General features: G+C 39.6%; 1 protein-coding gene and 3 long non-coding RNA genes across 4 annotated transcripts in view; 1 reads left to right on the forward strand and 3 right to left on the reverse strand.

The window, feature by feature from the left end:
• Positions 1–6,731, forward strand: part of LOC145437843 (uncharacterized) — a 37,769-nt gene extending 31,038 nt beyond the window's left edge. Inside the window, exons 22-26 of the mRNA XM_080315181.1 lie at positions 528–644; positions 840–917; positions 2,306–2,374; positions 2,690–2,869; positions 4,143–6,731. Of these exons, the coding sequence (XP_080171307.1) occupies positions 528–644; positions 840–917; positions 2,306–2,374; positions 2,690–2,869; positions 4,143–4,319 (621 nt within the window). The 3' untranslated portion in view covers positions 4,320–6,731. The remainder of the gene's footprint in view (positions 1–527; positions 645–839; positions 918–2,305; positions 2,375–2,689; positions 2,870–4,142) is intronic.
• The window catches only part of LOC145437866 (uncharacterized), a 430,122-nt gene that overhangs the window by 103,086 nt on the left and 310,152 nt on the right, over positions 1–16,884 (reverse strand). The gene's annotated exons all lie outside the window — the stretch shown is intronic.
• On the reverse strand, positions 9,245–11,215 carry LOC145437865 (uncharacterized). The gene is made up of 2 exons (XR_013914755.1): positions 10,566–11,215; positions 9,245–9,584 (listed from the first exon to the last, which is right to left on the reverse strand). It is a non-coding gene; the product is annotated as an uncharacterized LOC145437865 (long non-coding RNA).
• On the reverse strand, positions 13,160–15,317 carry LOC145437868 (uncharacterized). The gene is made up of 2 exons (XR_013914758.1): positions 13,631–15,317; positions 13,160–13,556 (listed from the first exon to the last, which is right to left on the reverse strand). It is a non-coding gene; the product is annotated as an uncharacterized LOC145437868 (long non-coding RNA).

The raw sequence follows: 16,884 nt of genomic DNA on the forward strand, positions 1-16,884 counted from the left end.
CGGAGCAGCCACTTGAGATCAATTCATTTCCAAAATGAGATGTATAATTTAGTGAAATGGAGGCCAGCAATACAGCCATTAGTTCATCAAGTCATCTATTCAAATTATAAAGTCATGGTAATTATTATTGTTCAATTTGTTATCAAATAATACAACATTTCAGGCAAAGCTACTCTGTGTTGTTTTGTGATGTAGAAAGTGGTTTTAGGATATGTTTGCGCCCTTTTTGTGCATTAAATGGCCACAAAACTAGGCGAAATAGTCCCTCCATCACGGTAACTGAACATGAACAAAAATTTCAGCTCACCGTCGGCTCGGTAGTCATTTTGTGTTGGCCACGAAAATGCATCTTGCGATTTCGAGATGTCCCGTCTCTGATCAACTGTATGCGATCTGACAATGCAATCTACCCTCTGAATTAATGTACTTGAGTGTTTAGAAACCATTTTCTAACTTCGAAATGTCTTGGAAATTAGTACTAGATGATTGGTAAACTCCCAATTGAACTTTTTCCCTTGTCTTCACAGTTTGCTTTCACTTATTGGTGGAATTCCATCATCAAAACCACCGTGATGATGATTGGTGAATTTGAGTACGACGCCTTGTTCAATACCATGTTTACGAGCAGCAATTATGAAGATCAGGTAAGTGGGTATACGTTAAATTGTGAATGCCACCGGCAGTGATCGGAATTACCAAAAACCTATTTGGCCTGCAATGTAGTGAAATGAGTGTCGATACAAGGTTTTAGTGCGTGAATTGTTGGGCCAAGCCCTAGTGGTAAGTCAAGTCAAGTCAAGTGTGCAGGCCTGCTACTTATAACGCTGTATCGCTTTCAGATTCAATACGAAGCTGTTTCTTACATCATTTTCGTTCTCTTCATGATCATGGTCAGCATTATCATCATGAACTTACTGGTGGGTATTCCCAGAATGGCTGTCGACCGTGTTTCGTCATTGTATGTTATTTAAAAGTGAAAGTGTGAGAAAATAGCCAGTAAATTTACACCAAATTCCTTTTAAAGGATCGGTAATTCAGTAGCGATAATGTCGAAATCTGTACCAGTACATCGTCCTAATGCACCCCTGCATGGAGTTACTGGCGACTGTTTCGGAGGCCTTCGCCTCAGACTTGTAGAAAGTACTGGATTCTCAAATTGCCGCCTGCAACCGGAACTGGAACTACTCACTTTTCAAAATGCGCAACAGCAACGGAAGCTACCGTACTCACTTTCGAAACTCGTAGCTAGAACTAGAATTGGACCTACTCACTATTCAAAACTGGTAACTAGAGCTAAAAGTACCGTAAACCGGGGTAACTTTGGACAATTTTCGACAATTCCGCTCTGTATCTTGCAAATGCTAGGGTGCAGGGGAGGGAAGTTTTGTGTTTTTCATGGGTCATGGAGCAAAGATTAGAATTACCTAATCCAAAATCTTCGTGGTCATAAATAAGTACCTTATTTTCGTAAATTATCTGTGTCCAAAGTTACCCCGGCATGTGGGGTAACTTTGGACAATGAAGATTTTTGTATGCCTTTACACTCTATTGTTTATGAAACCTCGTAAATGAGGCTTATTTGGTAAGAGTTGATGAGAGCAGCGGCTAAAACTGAAACAAAATAGTTAATGTCTGGCCTATTGCATGATTTTTACCTAATCCACCCCCCCCCCCCCCCCAACAAAAAATAAAAAAATTAGGTAGTTTATGAAGGGTAATGCCCCCTTATTCACCCCTTATCTCAATTTTCCCTCATGCCTTCGCCAATTGGGATTTATAAATAACATATGGTGATGAGGAGTATCCCACTGGCAGTGTCAGCAATCGACAGCAAACATTAAGCATGTTACCGTGAATTATTGCCGATTTCAAATATGCTACTGTTCTTTAAAAGAATCACTTTCCCTTTCTTATGCCCTCTGATGGATAATTTGTCATAATTTACGATATCCCATATTCAGCAGGCACATCTTTAGAAGTATGTGATAAGTTTTTGAAGTAGCTTACGCCCGATTACAATCTCTCAACTCATTGCCTACCCATTTTTCATATTTTGCAAACTCTTAATTTGTTGACCTTCTCATTCCATCTCAAAAAGCCATCAGGCTGGTCATAAGGACTATAGTTGACGATACACTGTGACACAGATGAAGCAGCCACTTTTCAGAGCTCCGAAGTCCAAAGTTACCCCGTTTACGGTAGCCGAAAAGCAGTAGTTATTTGACTGCTGCCGTATCCAATATGTCGATATTCACCTGTTTCCTACAATTTCACTATTTCCATGTTACAAGCATGTATCGTTTAGGTCGGTCTTGCTGTCGACGACATCAAAGATGTTCAGGACCACGCCGAACTGGAAGCTCTTGCAATGCAGGTGATTATGAAGTCATATATTGTAACCGCTCGATAAATATGTGCCATTTGCAGTCGATCTACGTTTACATTGTGGCAGATTATGCAGATAACCTCAACTATAGCTTCATTAGATATTAGTTTTACGCATAACAAATACTCGTATATTTAGGTTTCGCGAATTCCCTAATTCATATTCTAAAACTATGTAGCCATAATTATAATTATTTGGAATAGCTTAGAGTTTTCTAGCTGTCCAACTGACCCCTGACCCACACCATCGACTTCAGAACCCCGGCAAACTCTCTCTCCCCCGTTAAGACGTTTCTTGTCGTAGGTCCAACTGGCGCTGGACGTGGAATATTCGGTCCCCGCGTTCTGGCGTAAGCGTTTCATGAAGAAGTTTCACGACTACTGCCCGAACGATTATCGCCAGTTCAACAGAGTGCTCAAGTATTTCCTGCGCGACGAGAAGTTGAGCGCGGAAAGCATATCCACCGCGCTCTCCGATAAAAAGGTACGATTTGCTGTTTTGTAGCGCTGGCTATAATGATTTCAGTGCTAAAATCCGAATGTAGTAATAATGATTCGATTCAAGTATTGAAAATAATTTTTCAAGTACTAAAAAACTTGCCGCTTTGACAATATTTATCAATGAAAATTCCAGTTTCAATACTATTTTCCTCCGTGGTAGCCTCGAAGCCTGACGATTCTATCTCCAAGATTTCTTAGATGTTCGTGAGAAAGCCTATCTGATTCCGATAAAATGAATGTGAATGAGTTTCTTCGGAATTGAATGTAGTTCCGTGTATTTCAGATTGTTAGTTGCTGATTTTTAAACGCAGATTGTTCTATCATGTTCCTATCATAGTACTTGATATTATAAAACAACATTACTGGGGCTGGTCGAGTTCAATATTAGCAGTGTAACCATGCACTTACCTCTGAAAAGTAATAGACAGATATTTTTTGATTCAAGTTTATACAATAATTGAGGTGTGCGGGTAAGCTGAGACAAAACCGTTGGGGTAAGTTGAGACATGGGTATCAGAGGGCTTTTCTATTGAAGGCCTCGCAAGATTCAGGAGGCACGAAAATGTATTATTTATCTAGTATTTTACCAGATGTTGCATTACAAGACAAAATAATAACGAAACTCTCATTGTTGCTGGATGCCATGGATAATTGGCTTACGACGTCATTTAAATTTATATATGATGTACTATTTTTTTTAAAAGTAAATTATTTCATGATGATTATATTTTATTCACGATGCTGCTAGTTGATTCATCATTTGGGATGAATTGGTGGTGTAATGAGCGTGAAATGCTTGGTGTCTCATCTTGAACACAGTGTGTCTCATCCTACCCTCACCTGGGGGTGAGTTGAGACATTTGAGCAAGGATTTTTGACGACCAAGAAATCCATCAGTATGTTGTTCAATATAAATCAAGCCATCGTCAGAGATAGTACAGATCACAGGCTTTCCATGGGTACCAAAATTAATCCTCAAAGGCATTACTCGTCGAGTGGCATTGAATTATCAGAGAAGTGTCTCATCGTGGCCTCCTCTCCCCTAGTTCTAGTTGTAGATTCTGAAAATGCAGTAATTATATTTCTAGTTGCGAGGTTCTAGTTGTAGTTGTAGTTGCTAGTTTTGAAAGCCTGCTGTTGTACAGTACAAGCCTGGTCAAGTAAGGTTAATTCCATGCTTGAATTTTTGTGATGATGGATAATTTCTCTCTCCCGCATAACACCGTAGCGTAGCATTTGTGGATTTTCTCTCACAGGACGAACTGGTGGCGCTGGAGGACCGCGTGGAAAACGTACAGAACCGCATACAGAATTTACGCAACAAGGTACGCGACGTCAACGCGCGCACACAAAACATCGAGTCCATGATGAAGGCCGTCATGGAGCACTTGAAAATCAGCTGGAACGACGACCAAGATGACCAGGACTCTTAAACCAGGGACGGTTGATAGTGTCTACCTTTAGTGCCAGGCAGGGTCTTAATGACTCGACTGGAATCGCAGTTATTCATTGAGTCAACTTGACTCTACTAAGTTTTTAAAACATGGAAAATGACTAGCCTTCAATCATCTTGTATATTGACTCGACTGGTACTCGAGTCGCCACAATTTTTCATCGACCCGACTTGACCCGAGTCATTTTCCCAATAGAAACTGAGTCTAATCTGTTTGAATAATCATGTTAAGAGTGAGAAAAATGAGTATAATATGAATGCGATATTTTGGATATAACCCAAGAGTTTAAAAAAAGTGACCTGAACCTGACATAAATCAATGGTGATCAGTGAGCGCTGTGACTTGGACTCGGACTTGTTTTAAATTGACTCGACTTGACGTGACTCAACAGTGTAATTGTGACTCGCATACAACCCTGGCGTCAAGTGCCATCACGATATTACCTCGCGCATAGTTGATCATGTGAAAAGAGTTGCATCCATCTACTGTGCACTATATTTACTGGTAGCGATTTTTTCTTATTAAATTTTGAAGTCCATACTTATTTCCTATCATGTGAAATTTCGTCAATTATCAGGGCGATTGATTTTAACCTAAAAAATGAAAATCTTGGCATGACTTCGAAAACTTAATTTAAACAAAATTTTGCACTAATCTATGTAAATTAGGCGTTTTCGCACATAATTTTAGAAATGTACTTACTTATCTTCATTTCTGGTATGAACTGTATGTCCTTATGAAGTAGTTTGTCCTGAAAAAATTTTTTGACGTAAAAACTGACAAATTTTTACACGAAGACATTTTGTTTTAACGAAATCTGGCCCTATGAAGAATTCCAGTAGTTACATCACGCATTATGGTCGAAATAATTAAAATTTGTTGTAGTACAACGAAAGCATAACACCATGTTTTCTTTTCTTTGTAAACAGTTTTGACAATTTTTTGACGTGACGCTACAATTTCGACAAAATTTTGACTTTTTAAAGGAATCGCCTAACTCATTACAACGTCACGATAGCATGAAAAAAGTGGAAAAATCAAATATCTACCTTTTATGCGTCCGCAAATCACATATTGCCAGTTCTATTTCATATTATAGATTATTTGGTTGTCGCAACGGAAGTCCTTTGGCCACTGTGTATACCGGTTTGATTTTCGCAAAAATTTGTTTCAAAATGTTGAATGTGGTTTCCAAGTGGCGATGAATATCAGTCTGGGACGCATTTTACTCAATTAATATTTTTCAAGTTACTATTGATCAAGTTTGCGAACGTTTCGAGTCTTGTGTGCACTTGACCGCTATGCCTGTGTGAAGGAATATTGTTTGTGACTTCTCATATCACTCATGCCTCTTATCGCAAGTGTCTCTTCAAGCGTGTTGTATCTATAGCCAGATATTGGTACTAATCATGCACATCAAGAAAATACTATTTATGCCTATATTCAACCAAATGCATGAAGCTTTTAACCTTCGATTTACGTTCTCTTTCTGATGTTACTATCCCGTTCGGGACTCGTATACTGTGCACTTTTTAGGTAAAAAGAAGCAATCTATTCTATAATGATATGTTGCACACCATCACTATTTGATCTTAGATATAATCTTAGGCAGTATGTTCCCACGTTTTCTGAGTCGCATGTGTTATTGCGTATGTCAGGGGTTTACAATAGCGTTCTTCAAGTTTTTGAGGCTATTTGATAAAAATAGATAATATTCACAAATTCGATTAGAATTAGAATGACAGCAAATAAACATGTAACAAGTAAGATTAGAGCTACATTATTGGCCTTTTGCTCCAATTAGTCCATTTAGACAACTAGAATTATCTAGTTGTTCAAGTCTGCCCTGGCCTGTGGGGCAAAATGTTTTTTGATCATTTATCCTTGCGTCATATCAATTGCAGACTGCTTCGATGTCAAATTTTTGCTATTTTTCAGTCCAAGTTCTTTGATACATTACTTGGCACTTTATTCATGAACCATTTTTGATTTGAACGTGTCTTGATATTGTATGGAATCTTACATATCATTTTTATCATATTTTTCTGTGGAATTGGCTCGTTTACGAATATCGGGGTAATCATGGAGATACTTTCTTATATCGCATTCAAGTTCCTGTTTATCTTATAGCATATGCTGATATTTTTCCTGTGATGATTGTAGAACATGTTCTCGTTGATCTTCGAGTTTCTGATATTGATTTTTTTACTTATTGGTCCTGCGGCGGTTTGAAAGTGATTTGATTCTCAGTAATTATGGTATTATGAAGACTATTCAATGCTGCATGGATATTTGATGCTTTTTGGTGCAAGTGAACTATTGCGATTTCTACACTACATATATGTCTATCATTTGTTGGTTTCCCACGAATTAAATATTGTTCAAAAAGTATGTGTATGTAAGGAAGAGTGGTGGCCTTTCTCGATATCAGTGTGTTCATTTCCTATCTCGGAACAGGTAGCGTAGGTTAGGGTTAACATAACATAACATAACATTGTTGGGTTATTATTTTTATCTGAACAAGTCACACACAATGTACAATGCGATAAGACACAATGCGATGTCATGAACAGATAGGAGGATGTCGAACGACACGCATCAGTAGCGATCCTTTTACTCTAACATCCACCTCGGCCTAGAGTGCCCGATGCTACAGTTCTTTTCGATGTTGATCTTCTTTGAAGCCGGGTCCCTTTCTACTAGTTCTTTCCATTCCTTGTGAGTACTTTCTTTCGTCGGGTCTTCTCGGGTCGGGTTGTAATGGAATGACCCAAGTTATTTTTCATATCTAGTTTTCTAGTGACACTAAATCGCGTGAAGCGCGCAGAGAATATTTCGGTGGGGATTTTTTCATTTCCTCAAATTTCAACTGACAATCGAGTATTTTTATTACGACGAATGTAGACTGTTTCCTTAACTGTTGTACATCGCATTTTAGAATGTTATCATTACGCGTAGCATGCGATAGCGTTTCCAGGTGTAGATCGGGTGGCAAAGTGGGCTCAAGATCAAATTCGATAGGGTTTCAGATGTAGACTTTTAATTGACTCGAGATTTCAGCCGGAAGTTGGGTTCAGCTAACCATATTGTGCTGTTCACCTCGACCGTGCTCTGGCAATGCGGCTCTGTCGAAAAAATGTTCTTCCGAGACCCACCATCGTATTGTCGCAACTATTGGCGGCTCAATTTCTACGTTCATACTGCGATTTTGCCGCTAGGAGACAGAACCTACCTGGCCCTGGGCAGGGCCGTAACAGCACTTCGTCAGCCCCCCAAAAACGTTGGTCTTGGGCCCCCCATAGAGTGATCATCATCATCATTGGTTTATTAGCAATTTTATCAGTTCAATACACCACAAAAATGCCATACAATGAAAAGACAGGAAGATGTCGAAGCGACAAGGAGTAGTCTATGGAATCGGACACCCACCTTGGCCTAGGCGATGTAAAGAGGAGGCATGCACACTGAATGAAAGTAGGCTAAAGAAGATAGTATAGAAAAAGAATGCGACAAGAAATAGGGCGGCATGTCATGGGAAGCGAGATCGATAGGTCAGTCGTGGTCCGGTAATCTTGAGGATGGACTGTATTTTATAAACCGGACTTCTGGGGTCTTCGCCCCCAGGCCCCCTCAGGCTGTACGTAGCTTAACGCTACTAATCTATATTGGCTGTCCGTTGGCTGAGTAGGATTTCGATTAACCGCGCGGAGCGCGAAATATTTGTATAATTCATGATTGAATCGGTCAATATGATCGAGCATTTCATATATATTGCTATCAATTTTTATCCTCTCTCAGCTCATGTAATTAAATTTACCGGTAGAGCGGAGTGAGGTGTGTTTGAAAAGGTAGTACCACTCAATAATAATAATTAAACATCTGCGGGCGTATACCTGTTGGCAGGAACGAAAGAGCACTTCGTCAGGCCTCCCAAAAAACTTGGGTCTTGGGCTCCCATAGGATGATAAACCGACTCCCCCCCATCACGTTGTTCGCTTTTACCACAAAATTAGTGGTAGCCTATTCAGTGAGCATGCGCGAAGCGCGAAAATTTTCGATGATTCAAAATAAAATCGGTCAATAAAATCGGGAATTGCATATTGCTATCAATTTCTTGTCCACTCTGCTCGCGTAATCGGATTTACCGGTAGAGCTGACTGAGGTGTCTTGGAAACTGTAGGGCCCGTAAATAATAATTAAGCATCTTCGGGCGGGCGGACCCGTTGGTATGAGTTCGTTACATGATATTATTTCGTGACCTCAGCAATATCAAAAAATGTTGAATCGCATAAACGTACTAAACTAAAAGACGCACACGATTTCAAATTGGTATTTCTTCACCGGCATATAATTTTTCCGTGCGGGGTGGTATTTTTCTTGTGAGGTTCAGATTGCCAAGACAGGACCATTCGTCGCCAGTCATTTAGCCGCCTATGGGCAATTAAACCTATATATATCAGCATAAGCGCAGTCCTTTTCGGCGAAGGCTTTCTCGCTTCCGATCGTTCGGGCACACTTCTTGGAGTCGCATGTTACATGGCCTAAAACTTTATATCTTGGTGCGTCGTGGCGCGGCAATGGCCGACGCCGATATGCCTATTTCTATAAATTTTGCGTATTTTTTCTTGGGTGAAGAGTACCCAATAATTAGGAATTTTGGCAACTTGAAATCGCGCCGAGCCCGAAAAAATTTGGAAAAAGCTGCATAAATTTTCAAAAATTACTCAAAAATTTATGATAATTCACGAAATAATTTTGGGCCCCCGTCGAGCTCGGGCCCCCCAATTGGGGGGTTTGGGGTGCGGCAGTTACGGTCCTGGCCCTGGGTCAAATAGTCTACCGAGCATCAGGATCATATATTTGTACAGATTTTGTCGTTGTTCACACTGATATTCACCAATGGGTATAGTAAATGCTCCTGCAACGGTTTTTACACGTACTTTTTCCTGCACATGAAAGTTGACAACAATTCAAGCGCATCGATGTTGTAAAAATACGCAGGTAAGGAGTTTCGACACTATGGGATTCTGGAAGTCAAGTACGTGCATTCTTCATAAATATATTTGTATGCACGCTATAATGATATTGTCATACATGTATAGATTATAGAATTACAAGTTTCCCGCATCAGATACAAGTTGTTATATGTTCTTCCTTTAGTGACGACATCTTATTCTCTTCAACAGGAATCCCCTCTAAAGAAACCGCATGCGGGATAATTTGCGCCGCACACTTTCATTTTCGCTGCAAATAAATTCATAGATTTGTATATAATAGTGGTTACAATATTACGGACGTAGTTTACATGTGCTGTGCAAGCGTTGTTGTGATGTGAAAATATCTCGCGCTGTCCTATAAAGGTGAAGGTGTGCATGATGTCGGAAAGCGAGTGGTGCAGTTGGTTAAATACCAGTGCTACGACACCAATGAAAGTGGTTTCGAATCCTGTTTCTGACCAACTTCTACATGTCGGAGGTTTATCTGGTTTCCTCGTCGCCAAAGGCCTTTTTTAAAAAACAAAATTGTGTAATTGTGTTTTTTCAAGTTGTATAATTATGCCTTAGTTGTGTATAAATACTTTCTAAAAAACATGTTGTATGAGCCCACCCGATATAGCCGACGTATACGATATGGGATGATTGGAACCCTCAAAATGGTCGGTTCAACAGCTATAGTACGTAGATATTTTGTCAAAGGTGCTATATATACCCTATATTTCAATTGTGGCTACATATCCACCATGACGTCACAATTAAATATTCGCGACGTCATGGCTGAAAAAACAAGCAAAAGAACAATAAAAAACCTGTTTTAAATAAGGGCCTTGTTTTTAAATATGTTTGTTTTAAATTAGTTTTTGTTTTAAAAGCAACCCTACCTCACTCCAACCGCAGTGCATTGAAAACCTCAGACGTAAAAAGTGAGCTGACGCATGGGAGTGAGAGCGACTGAGGAATGACAGCGAGACGGGCTGAAAACCGTTCCCGAGAATACAAGAATTTAAAGACCGAGGAACATTATCAAATTTGTGTCGTGGAGCACAAGGCCTAAAAAGGCGGTAAGCTCCACTGTGTTGTGCCCCATTAATACAATACAATGTGTATTATGTGTCCGTTAATCTAGCTAGTAGCTAGTGTAATACGGTTCTCAAACTTTTTCTTACCGTGTACCGCCTCGGTACTTCGATACTTGCTTAAACAATAATTATAAAATGTAAACCTTTACCTTGAGTCACGGAGAACGCTGTCAGTAGGACAAAACCAAGCACGGTGATTGCTTGTCGCAACATTTTGACTTATTTATAGGTGTTAGCAACTTGGAATGTATTCCACAAACCTGACTAAAGATCAATATTCAATTGAGGTGTTATTAACAGGTCTTTGGAGCAGGAGCCGGAGCCAGAGCCCCGGAGCCGTACATTTTTACCGGAGCTGGAGCCGGAGCCGGAGCCGGAGCCGGAGCTCTACATAAAATTTAGCCGTAGCCGGAGCTAGAGCTGGTTATATGAGGGGTAGCTCCGGCTCCGACGTATTTCATAAGATGCTATTATATATGCAACAACCATATCTGCTGAGTTCACATAATTCAACAGCAGGCCTTCGCGAAATTAAAAATCTTTTCCTCTTTGGCGCTGCCTTTTCCGACTAACCAGTAACCATGTTCCTGTGGATTTAAGAGCAGAGCAGTCATATAGGCTACTCGATGTTCAATTTTCATACATGAGTGCCGAACCTAGGTATGTTAGATTAGGGTTGCCATATTTTTGTGAAGCAAATTCCGGACACTCTTTAGCGCCCACTAGCGAATTTTAAAATGAGCTGTAACACATTGACCGTCAATATGACGTCACACTAGCAAAGCATTGCCCATCGACTGTATACACTATTGGGCTCGAAAGTCACGTGACTTTTCAGCATAGCAACCACCGTCTGGAGCCAAGCGCGTTTCTGCTATCATCTTCTCTGCGACAGTAATGCATTTGTATGTCGCAATTTCTGCTACTGCGCTGGTCTTTGCTGCCACATTATGTGTTTGTGTTACAGGATTGATTTTTTTCGTGCAGATAGATGACAATGTATAGTATTCAATTAACATGATGGAGTATAGAGCAGTTTAAGATAGCCTATTTCAAACAAGTAATTCCAAGGTTTAGTACTTTCATCTGGACCTACTAACTATTCATCGTATGGCTGCAGCATTATTATGCTTCAAGTGTATACTTATCGACACGGAGACAGTGATCAGTCAACATCGGAGATTATTAATATTGTAACATTACCGTACCGTGTTAAATTTAATTTCAGATGGTTTTGGTTAAGCTACTTTTACGATTTGCGAGTTCTTCAAAAATAATCCGAATCTGGTCAAAAGAAGTCAAAATGATTCAGACAACGACCATCCAATATCAGCAATGTATGGTGGTGATGGCAAAGAATTGGGAAATATTCAGTTCAGCCATGAGTATAATGAAAGTTTATGACGTAGAGGTTGGTAACTGCAAAATTACCTGAAAGATTGGGGAAGCGTTGGAATTGAGTTCGAATCCCACTTGACGCAAGTGGGTCGGAGGCTTATCTGGACTACCCACTGCTCACCTAACTACATGAGCAGCGTCATGTAATCAAGCCCAGATGGCTAAGTAAAGCCGATGAGGCTCGAAAATCGGCACCACTGACGAGGACATATGGAAGCAAGCAAGAGAAGAAAGAAAGAAAAAGCTTATCAAAAAGCAAAGAGACCCTTGAACTTTAAAGCATTTATGTTGTGGTGCAAACAGACGATCATCATCATCATCATTGGTTTATTAGCAATTTTATCAGTTCAAAACACCACAAAATGCGATACAATGAAAAGACAGGAAGATGTCGAAGCGACTTGGAGTAGTCTATGGAATCAGACACCCATCTTGACCTAGGCGATGTAAAGAGGAGGCATGCACACTGAATGAAAGTAAAGAAGATAGTATTTCCACCTTTTCAGAGTACTATGTAATATTGCATACTTGCCGGAGTGTTATATTTTTTAAAGTAGTTTTAGGACATGTTTGCGGCACTTTTGTAATGTGTGTATTGACAGATATCAAGTGTCCCTATTCTACCAAATCAAGATCATTAATAGACTTGAGCGTTTAGAAGAAAGTCTTCATTTTGAAATGAGTCGGTGATACTGTAGTACTTGCCCAGCATCACAAGTACTTTGACAAGTGCAGGGCAGCTTGTGCATTGCATACTCAAAACTTATGCCATTTCTTCGTTTTGGACCCGACGATTCCCTCGAGATTCTGAATAGAAGAACTACCTAATTCTGATATAACTATATTTCCACAACAATACTTTCTTAATCTTGCATAGTTGCATACTCTCGCTTGATTTTACAAAATTCTAAGAGTGCTGACGAAATCAATAACTGGCCAATAAATTCGACAGTCGGGGGAGATAGTGTAGTGGTTACGATAAGCGCCCAGCACGCAGGAGAACCGGGTTCGATTCCCGTCGGAGGTTTATCTGGGCTCCTCTTCCCCCGCCGTTGCCGTTCTTACGGCGACAAAAAAGCCCAGTAAAAGACCCGACGAAAGAAAGTACTCACAAGGAATGGAAAGAACTAGTAGAAAGGGACCCGGCTTCAAAGAAGATCAACATCGAAAACGAACTGTAGCATCGGGCACTCTAGGCCGAGGTGGATGTTAGAGTAAAGGATCGCTACTGATGCGTGTCGTTCGACATCCTCCTATCTGTTCATGACATCGCATTGTGTCTTATCGCATTGTACATTGTGTGTGACTTGTTCAGATAAAAATAATAACCCAACAGTGTTAAAAATTCACAACTTGAGAATGTTTTTCCTTTGTACCGAGAATGAAACAGATAGAATGTAGGTATTGGTCACAGATTAGGTATTCCTGATTAATGTTGCCAACTTGCCATAAACGGATGCAGTTTTGACTTAAGCTATACACTGCTACTGTGGAGGTAGTCTTAAACTGACGACTCACTTAAACACACAGAGTTGGCTTGAAAATGGGCAGTCATAAGCAATACAATTGATAGGACTGTGTTGGTATATCGAAATTGACGAGAATAACAGCAAGCAGTGTAACTGTGAGCACTCCATGGCAATCTGTAGTTATTGCGTTTCTGCATCGCGTCGACGTAAGTATCTTCCATTGACAAGCCAAGATCCTGAACGGCGTTTGTGTAAATTCACGGTGCTCTGGCCCTGAGAACGACGGTAAGGGATACCAGTGTTGTTGGGTCCGCATGGTTACGAGGCTGGTCTCACAAATGACCTACTGGTGGCATTGATGTACCATATGTCGACAACAATGTCAGTTCCTTCCCAGCGTTTTGGGTGGATTTCTACAAGTTCAGGAAGTATATGTGGTCCCGACTTTTAAGGCCGGTAGCGTCTTGAAGTGTGTCGCTCCACCTCCCTACGGTGACGTCATTCCATAGACAGTTGAGCTGCATTTTCTCACAGTTCAAGGGGTAAATAGCGTGCGTGTGCTTCTCGTTCTTGCGATGATGGAGATGGTGTCTTCTGGAGAGCAGTTTTTGGCAGAGATACCAATTGCATCATACAAGATGCCGGGATCAAAGATGCCCCGGATATGGTTTACATATAGCGCACAGTGCAACTTCACTAGCACAGCAATCAGGTACAGATTAGTGAGGCTAGCATCAATGTTTGCATTGATTTGTTAAACATCTATAAGTATCTATAAAGAGAATAAAATAGTTATGAATTACCCTCTGATTTTTGTTCAAGAAATTTGTGTAAATTTTGTATAGAGCAATGCAAAAGCTACTGAAAGTAGAAAATTTTTAATTTGGCTCAACTAGCCAAATTTGCTAAACATTTTTTGAAAACTCAACAATTTCATGGCATAGCCAGTAAAATTTAATAAAACTATTTTATTTTTTCAATTAATTCAATTTTTTTAAAATCTGATAGCTTCACTTCTGCATGTTGGAATTGAGCCAAATCTAGTGTGCAACCTTTTTTCAAGCCACCTAACAATTTTGTTCATGAGCCAGTGAAATTTGGAAAAAAAGTTATTTTTGAACAACACTGATGTATAGAAACTTGACCAAAATTTAGAAAAACATTGGCAACAGTGCCAGTACTAAATTATAGGAAGTAGTGTCATGAGTAACAGCAAGACCTGGTCTCCCATTAAAAGAATATTTACATTCCAGTTAGAATGATACCAAATTGTAAATCGCTGCATCATCAAAAAAACCAAGTCGAAAGTACGGTACTCTTATCCTTGTCCGGCAATAGCAGTCTTCTCAGCACTATCCTTGAAACAATCAATAACTTCCTTCTGATTGGCATGGTTGAATATAAATTTGGCTGACCGAAATTCTTGATTATCTTTTTCGATAAATGGCACAGATATCTTAAAAGCTAACCGATGCCTGCAGTTGATGCATCTATTCTTAGGCCACTTTCACTACATAAACACTTTTAAAAAATCTAATAATTGTGGCTTATCTTAAATCATTTGCTATTGAAGCTGACTCGATTACGCTGTCTTGGGGCACACGAGATACCGGTATGACATTTGATACCACCAAACAAACAAGTCAACATAGTTCAAATGTTAATTATATTTATCATTCTCACTAGCTTTATTAATTTCAGTCACTTTCCTGTCGTTTTCTGGCAATTCAGAAGTCGATGGAAAGACTACTCCGAATTGTTTTCTCATCCATTATAACAAATTGGCACGTTATACCCTGGCATTTTGCGCGGCTGCAAAACAACATAATCCTACCTAGTTAGTATCTAAAAGTCCTGAAACTAGCTAATAAGTCATAGAAGATAACATAAAACCCAGAACTGTACTTCAAACAACCTCACTGAGACAGAAAATACGATTTAAAAACAGACCAATACCACAAATTAACACAGGCAGCGGCTATCTAAGATAGTTGTTTGGCCCCAGCGAACCAGAAGTCACGTGACTTTCGAGCCCAATACTGCAGGGGTGGGCAATTATTTTCCTCCGCGGGCCAAATGAGAAAAATAAATACGTTGGCGGGCCGAGTGCAAATCAGAGTTGGATCAATTGTAATTTGTAATTGTAATTGAATGTAATTAATTACATTTTTCAATGTAATTGTAATTGAAGCATTTTTATTTTGTGTAATTGTAATTGTAATTGTAATTTGACAAAAATTTTGCTCAATTACAATTTCAATTACATTAAATTGGTATTGAGACCTGACAAGCCCAACATAAAATAATTGACTTATAATGCATTCTCTTTAAATGTCGACAAGGAATTTGATGGATCCATTTGCGGAAGCCCTTGACTGCGCCCTTGCGGGCGAATTTTTTATTTATTTTTACCGCTATGCTGGCCTCGGCTGCCATTGTATACAATTATTAGCTTACTAACCAACGGATGGATTCTCAACACGTGACTCACGATTGAATACGCCGAGAAGCGAACTGCTGAGCCGGCTAAAAGCAGCAGAATTGATAGTCCCATACCTGGCGATCCAAGCGTCAAAATTTGATATGTATGGTCCTAATCGGAAGCTAGTGTCGCACTGATTCCGCAATAAAAGTATATTTCCAGGCAATGGTACCATCCCAAAATAGTCGTGAAAGTCTGGGAATCGGCATTGTTCTGAACAATCGCTGGGCGCAATTGGTCATTGTTGTGGTCATGCTGCTGCGGCGCTCTCACTTTTCAAAACAGTCGGCCTTAAACGGCTATTTTGGAGCAGTTAAATTGCCCTGACGAGATTTTAATTTGTATTTTCGGAATTAGTGCATCGATAGCGTACGATAAAGACCAGATGCATCAAATTTAGACGCTTGGATCGCCAGCTCTAGGACTACAAGGTTTGCTGCTTTTAGCCGGCTCTGCAGTACGTTTGTCGGTGCATTCATCCGTGACTCACATCTTGCGCATCTATCCGTGGGTTGGCAATCTACAATACGATTTCAGATCACGATGCTGCATCGTTACTTCGTCTGGCTAACTAACCAGATCACTGGATATTATATAACGTCTTATCTGACAAAGCACGGTTTTGTTTTTACTCCTCATCCTAATTCCTACGTCCCTCGATAAAAATGATATTATTTCTTTAATTATATACTATATACGCAAATCCAACACTTGCATATATTATAATACTTTTTTCAACGACATACTGCATATAGTTCGAAAACGTTTTTTCTTTTTATTAATTACCGGGTATTTACGCATCATGAATGAAACATGAATACTTGAATTGTTGTTAATTACGACGCTACGGTTGTCAAGGAGCACGGTTGAATTTATGATTATTCAATTACATGTTCAACAGCAGCAATTGTAATTGTAATTGTAATGTAATTGAAGCATGCAAGGAGTAATTGTAATTGTAATTGTAATTTGATATTTTTAGCATGGAGTAATTGTAATTGTAATGTAATTGAAAGTTGAATGAAAGTAATTGTAATTGTAATTGTAATTGAACTGAAATAATGTAATTGATCCAACTCTGGTGCAAATATTAGCTATATTCTCCAGAGTATTTCAATT

The sequence above is a fragment of the Botryllus schlosseri genome, chromosome 4 (genome assembly GCF_051294905.1).
Source record: "Botryllus schlosseri isolate E-star chromosome 4, Bs_hap1, whole genome shotgun sequence".
Lineage (NCBI taxonomy): Eukaryota > Metazoa > Chordata > Ascidiacea > Stolidobranchia > Styelidae > Botryllus > Botryllus schlosseri.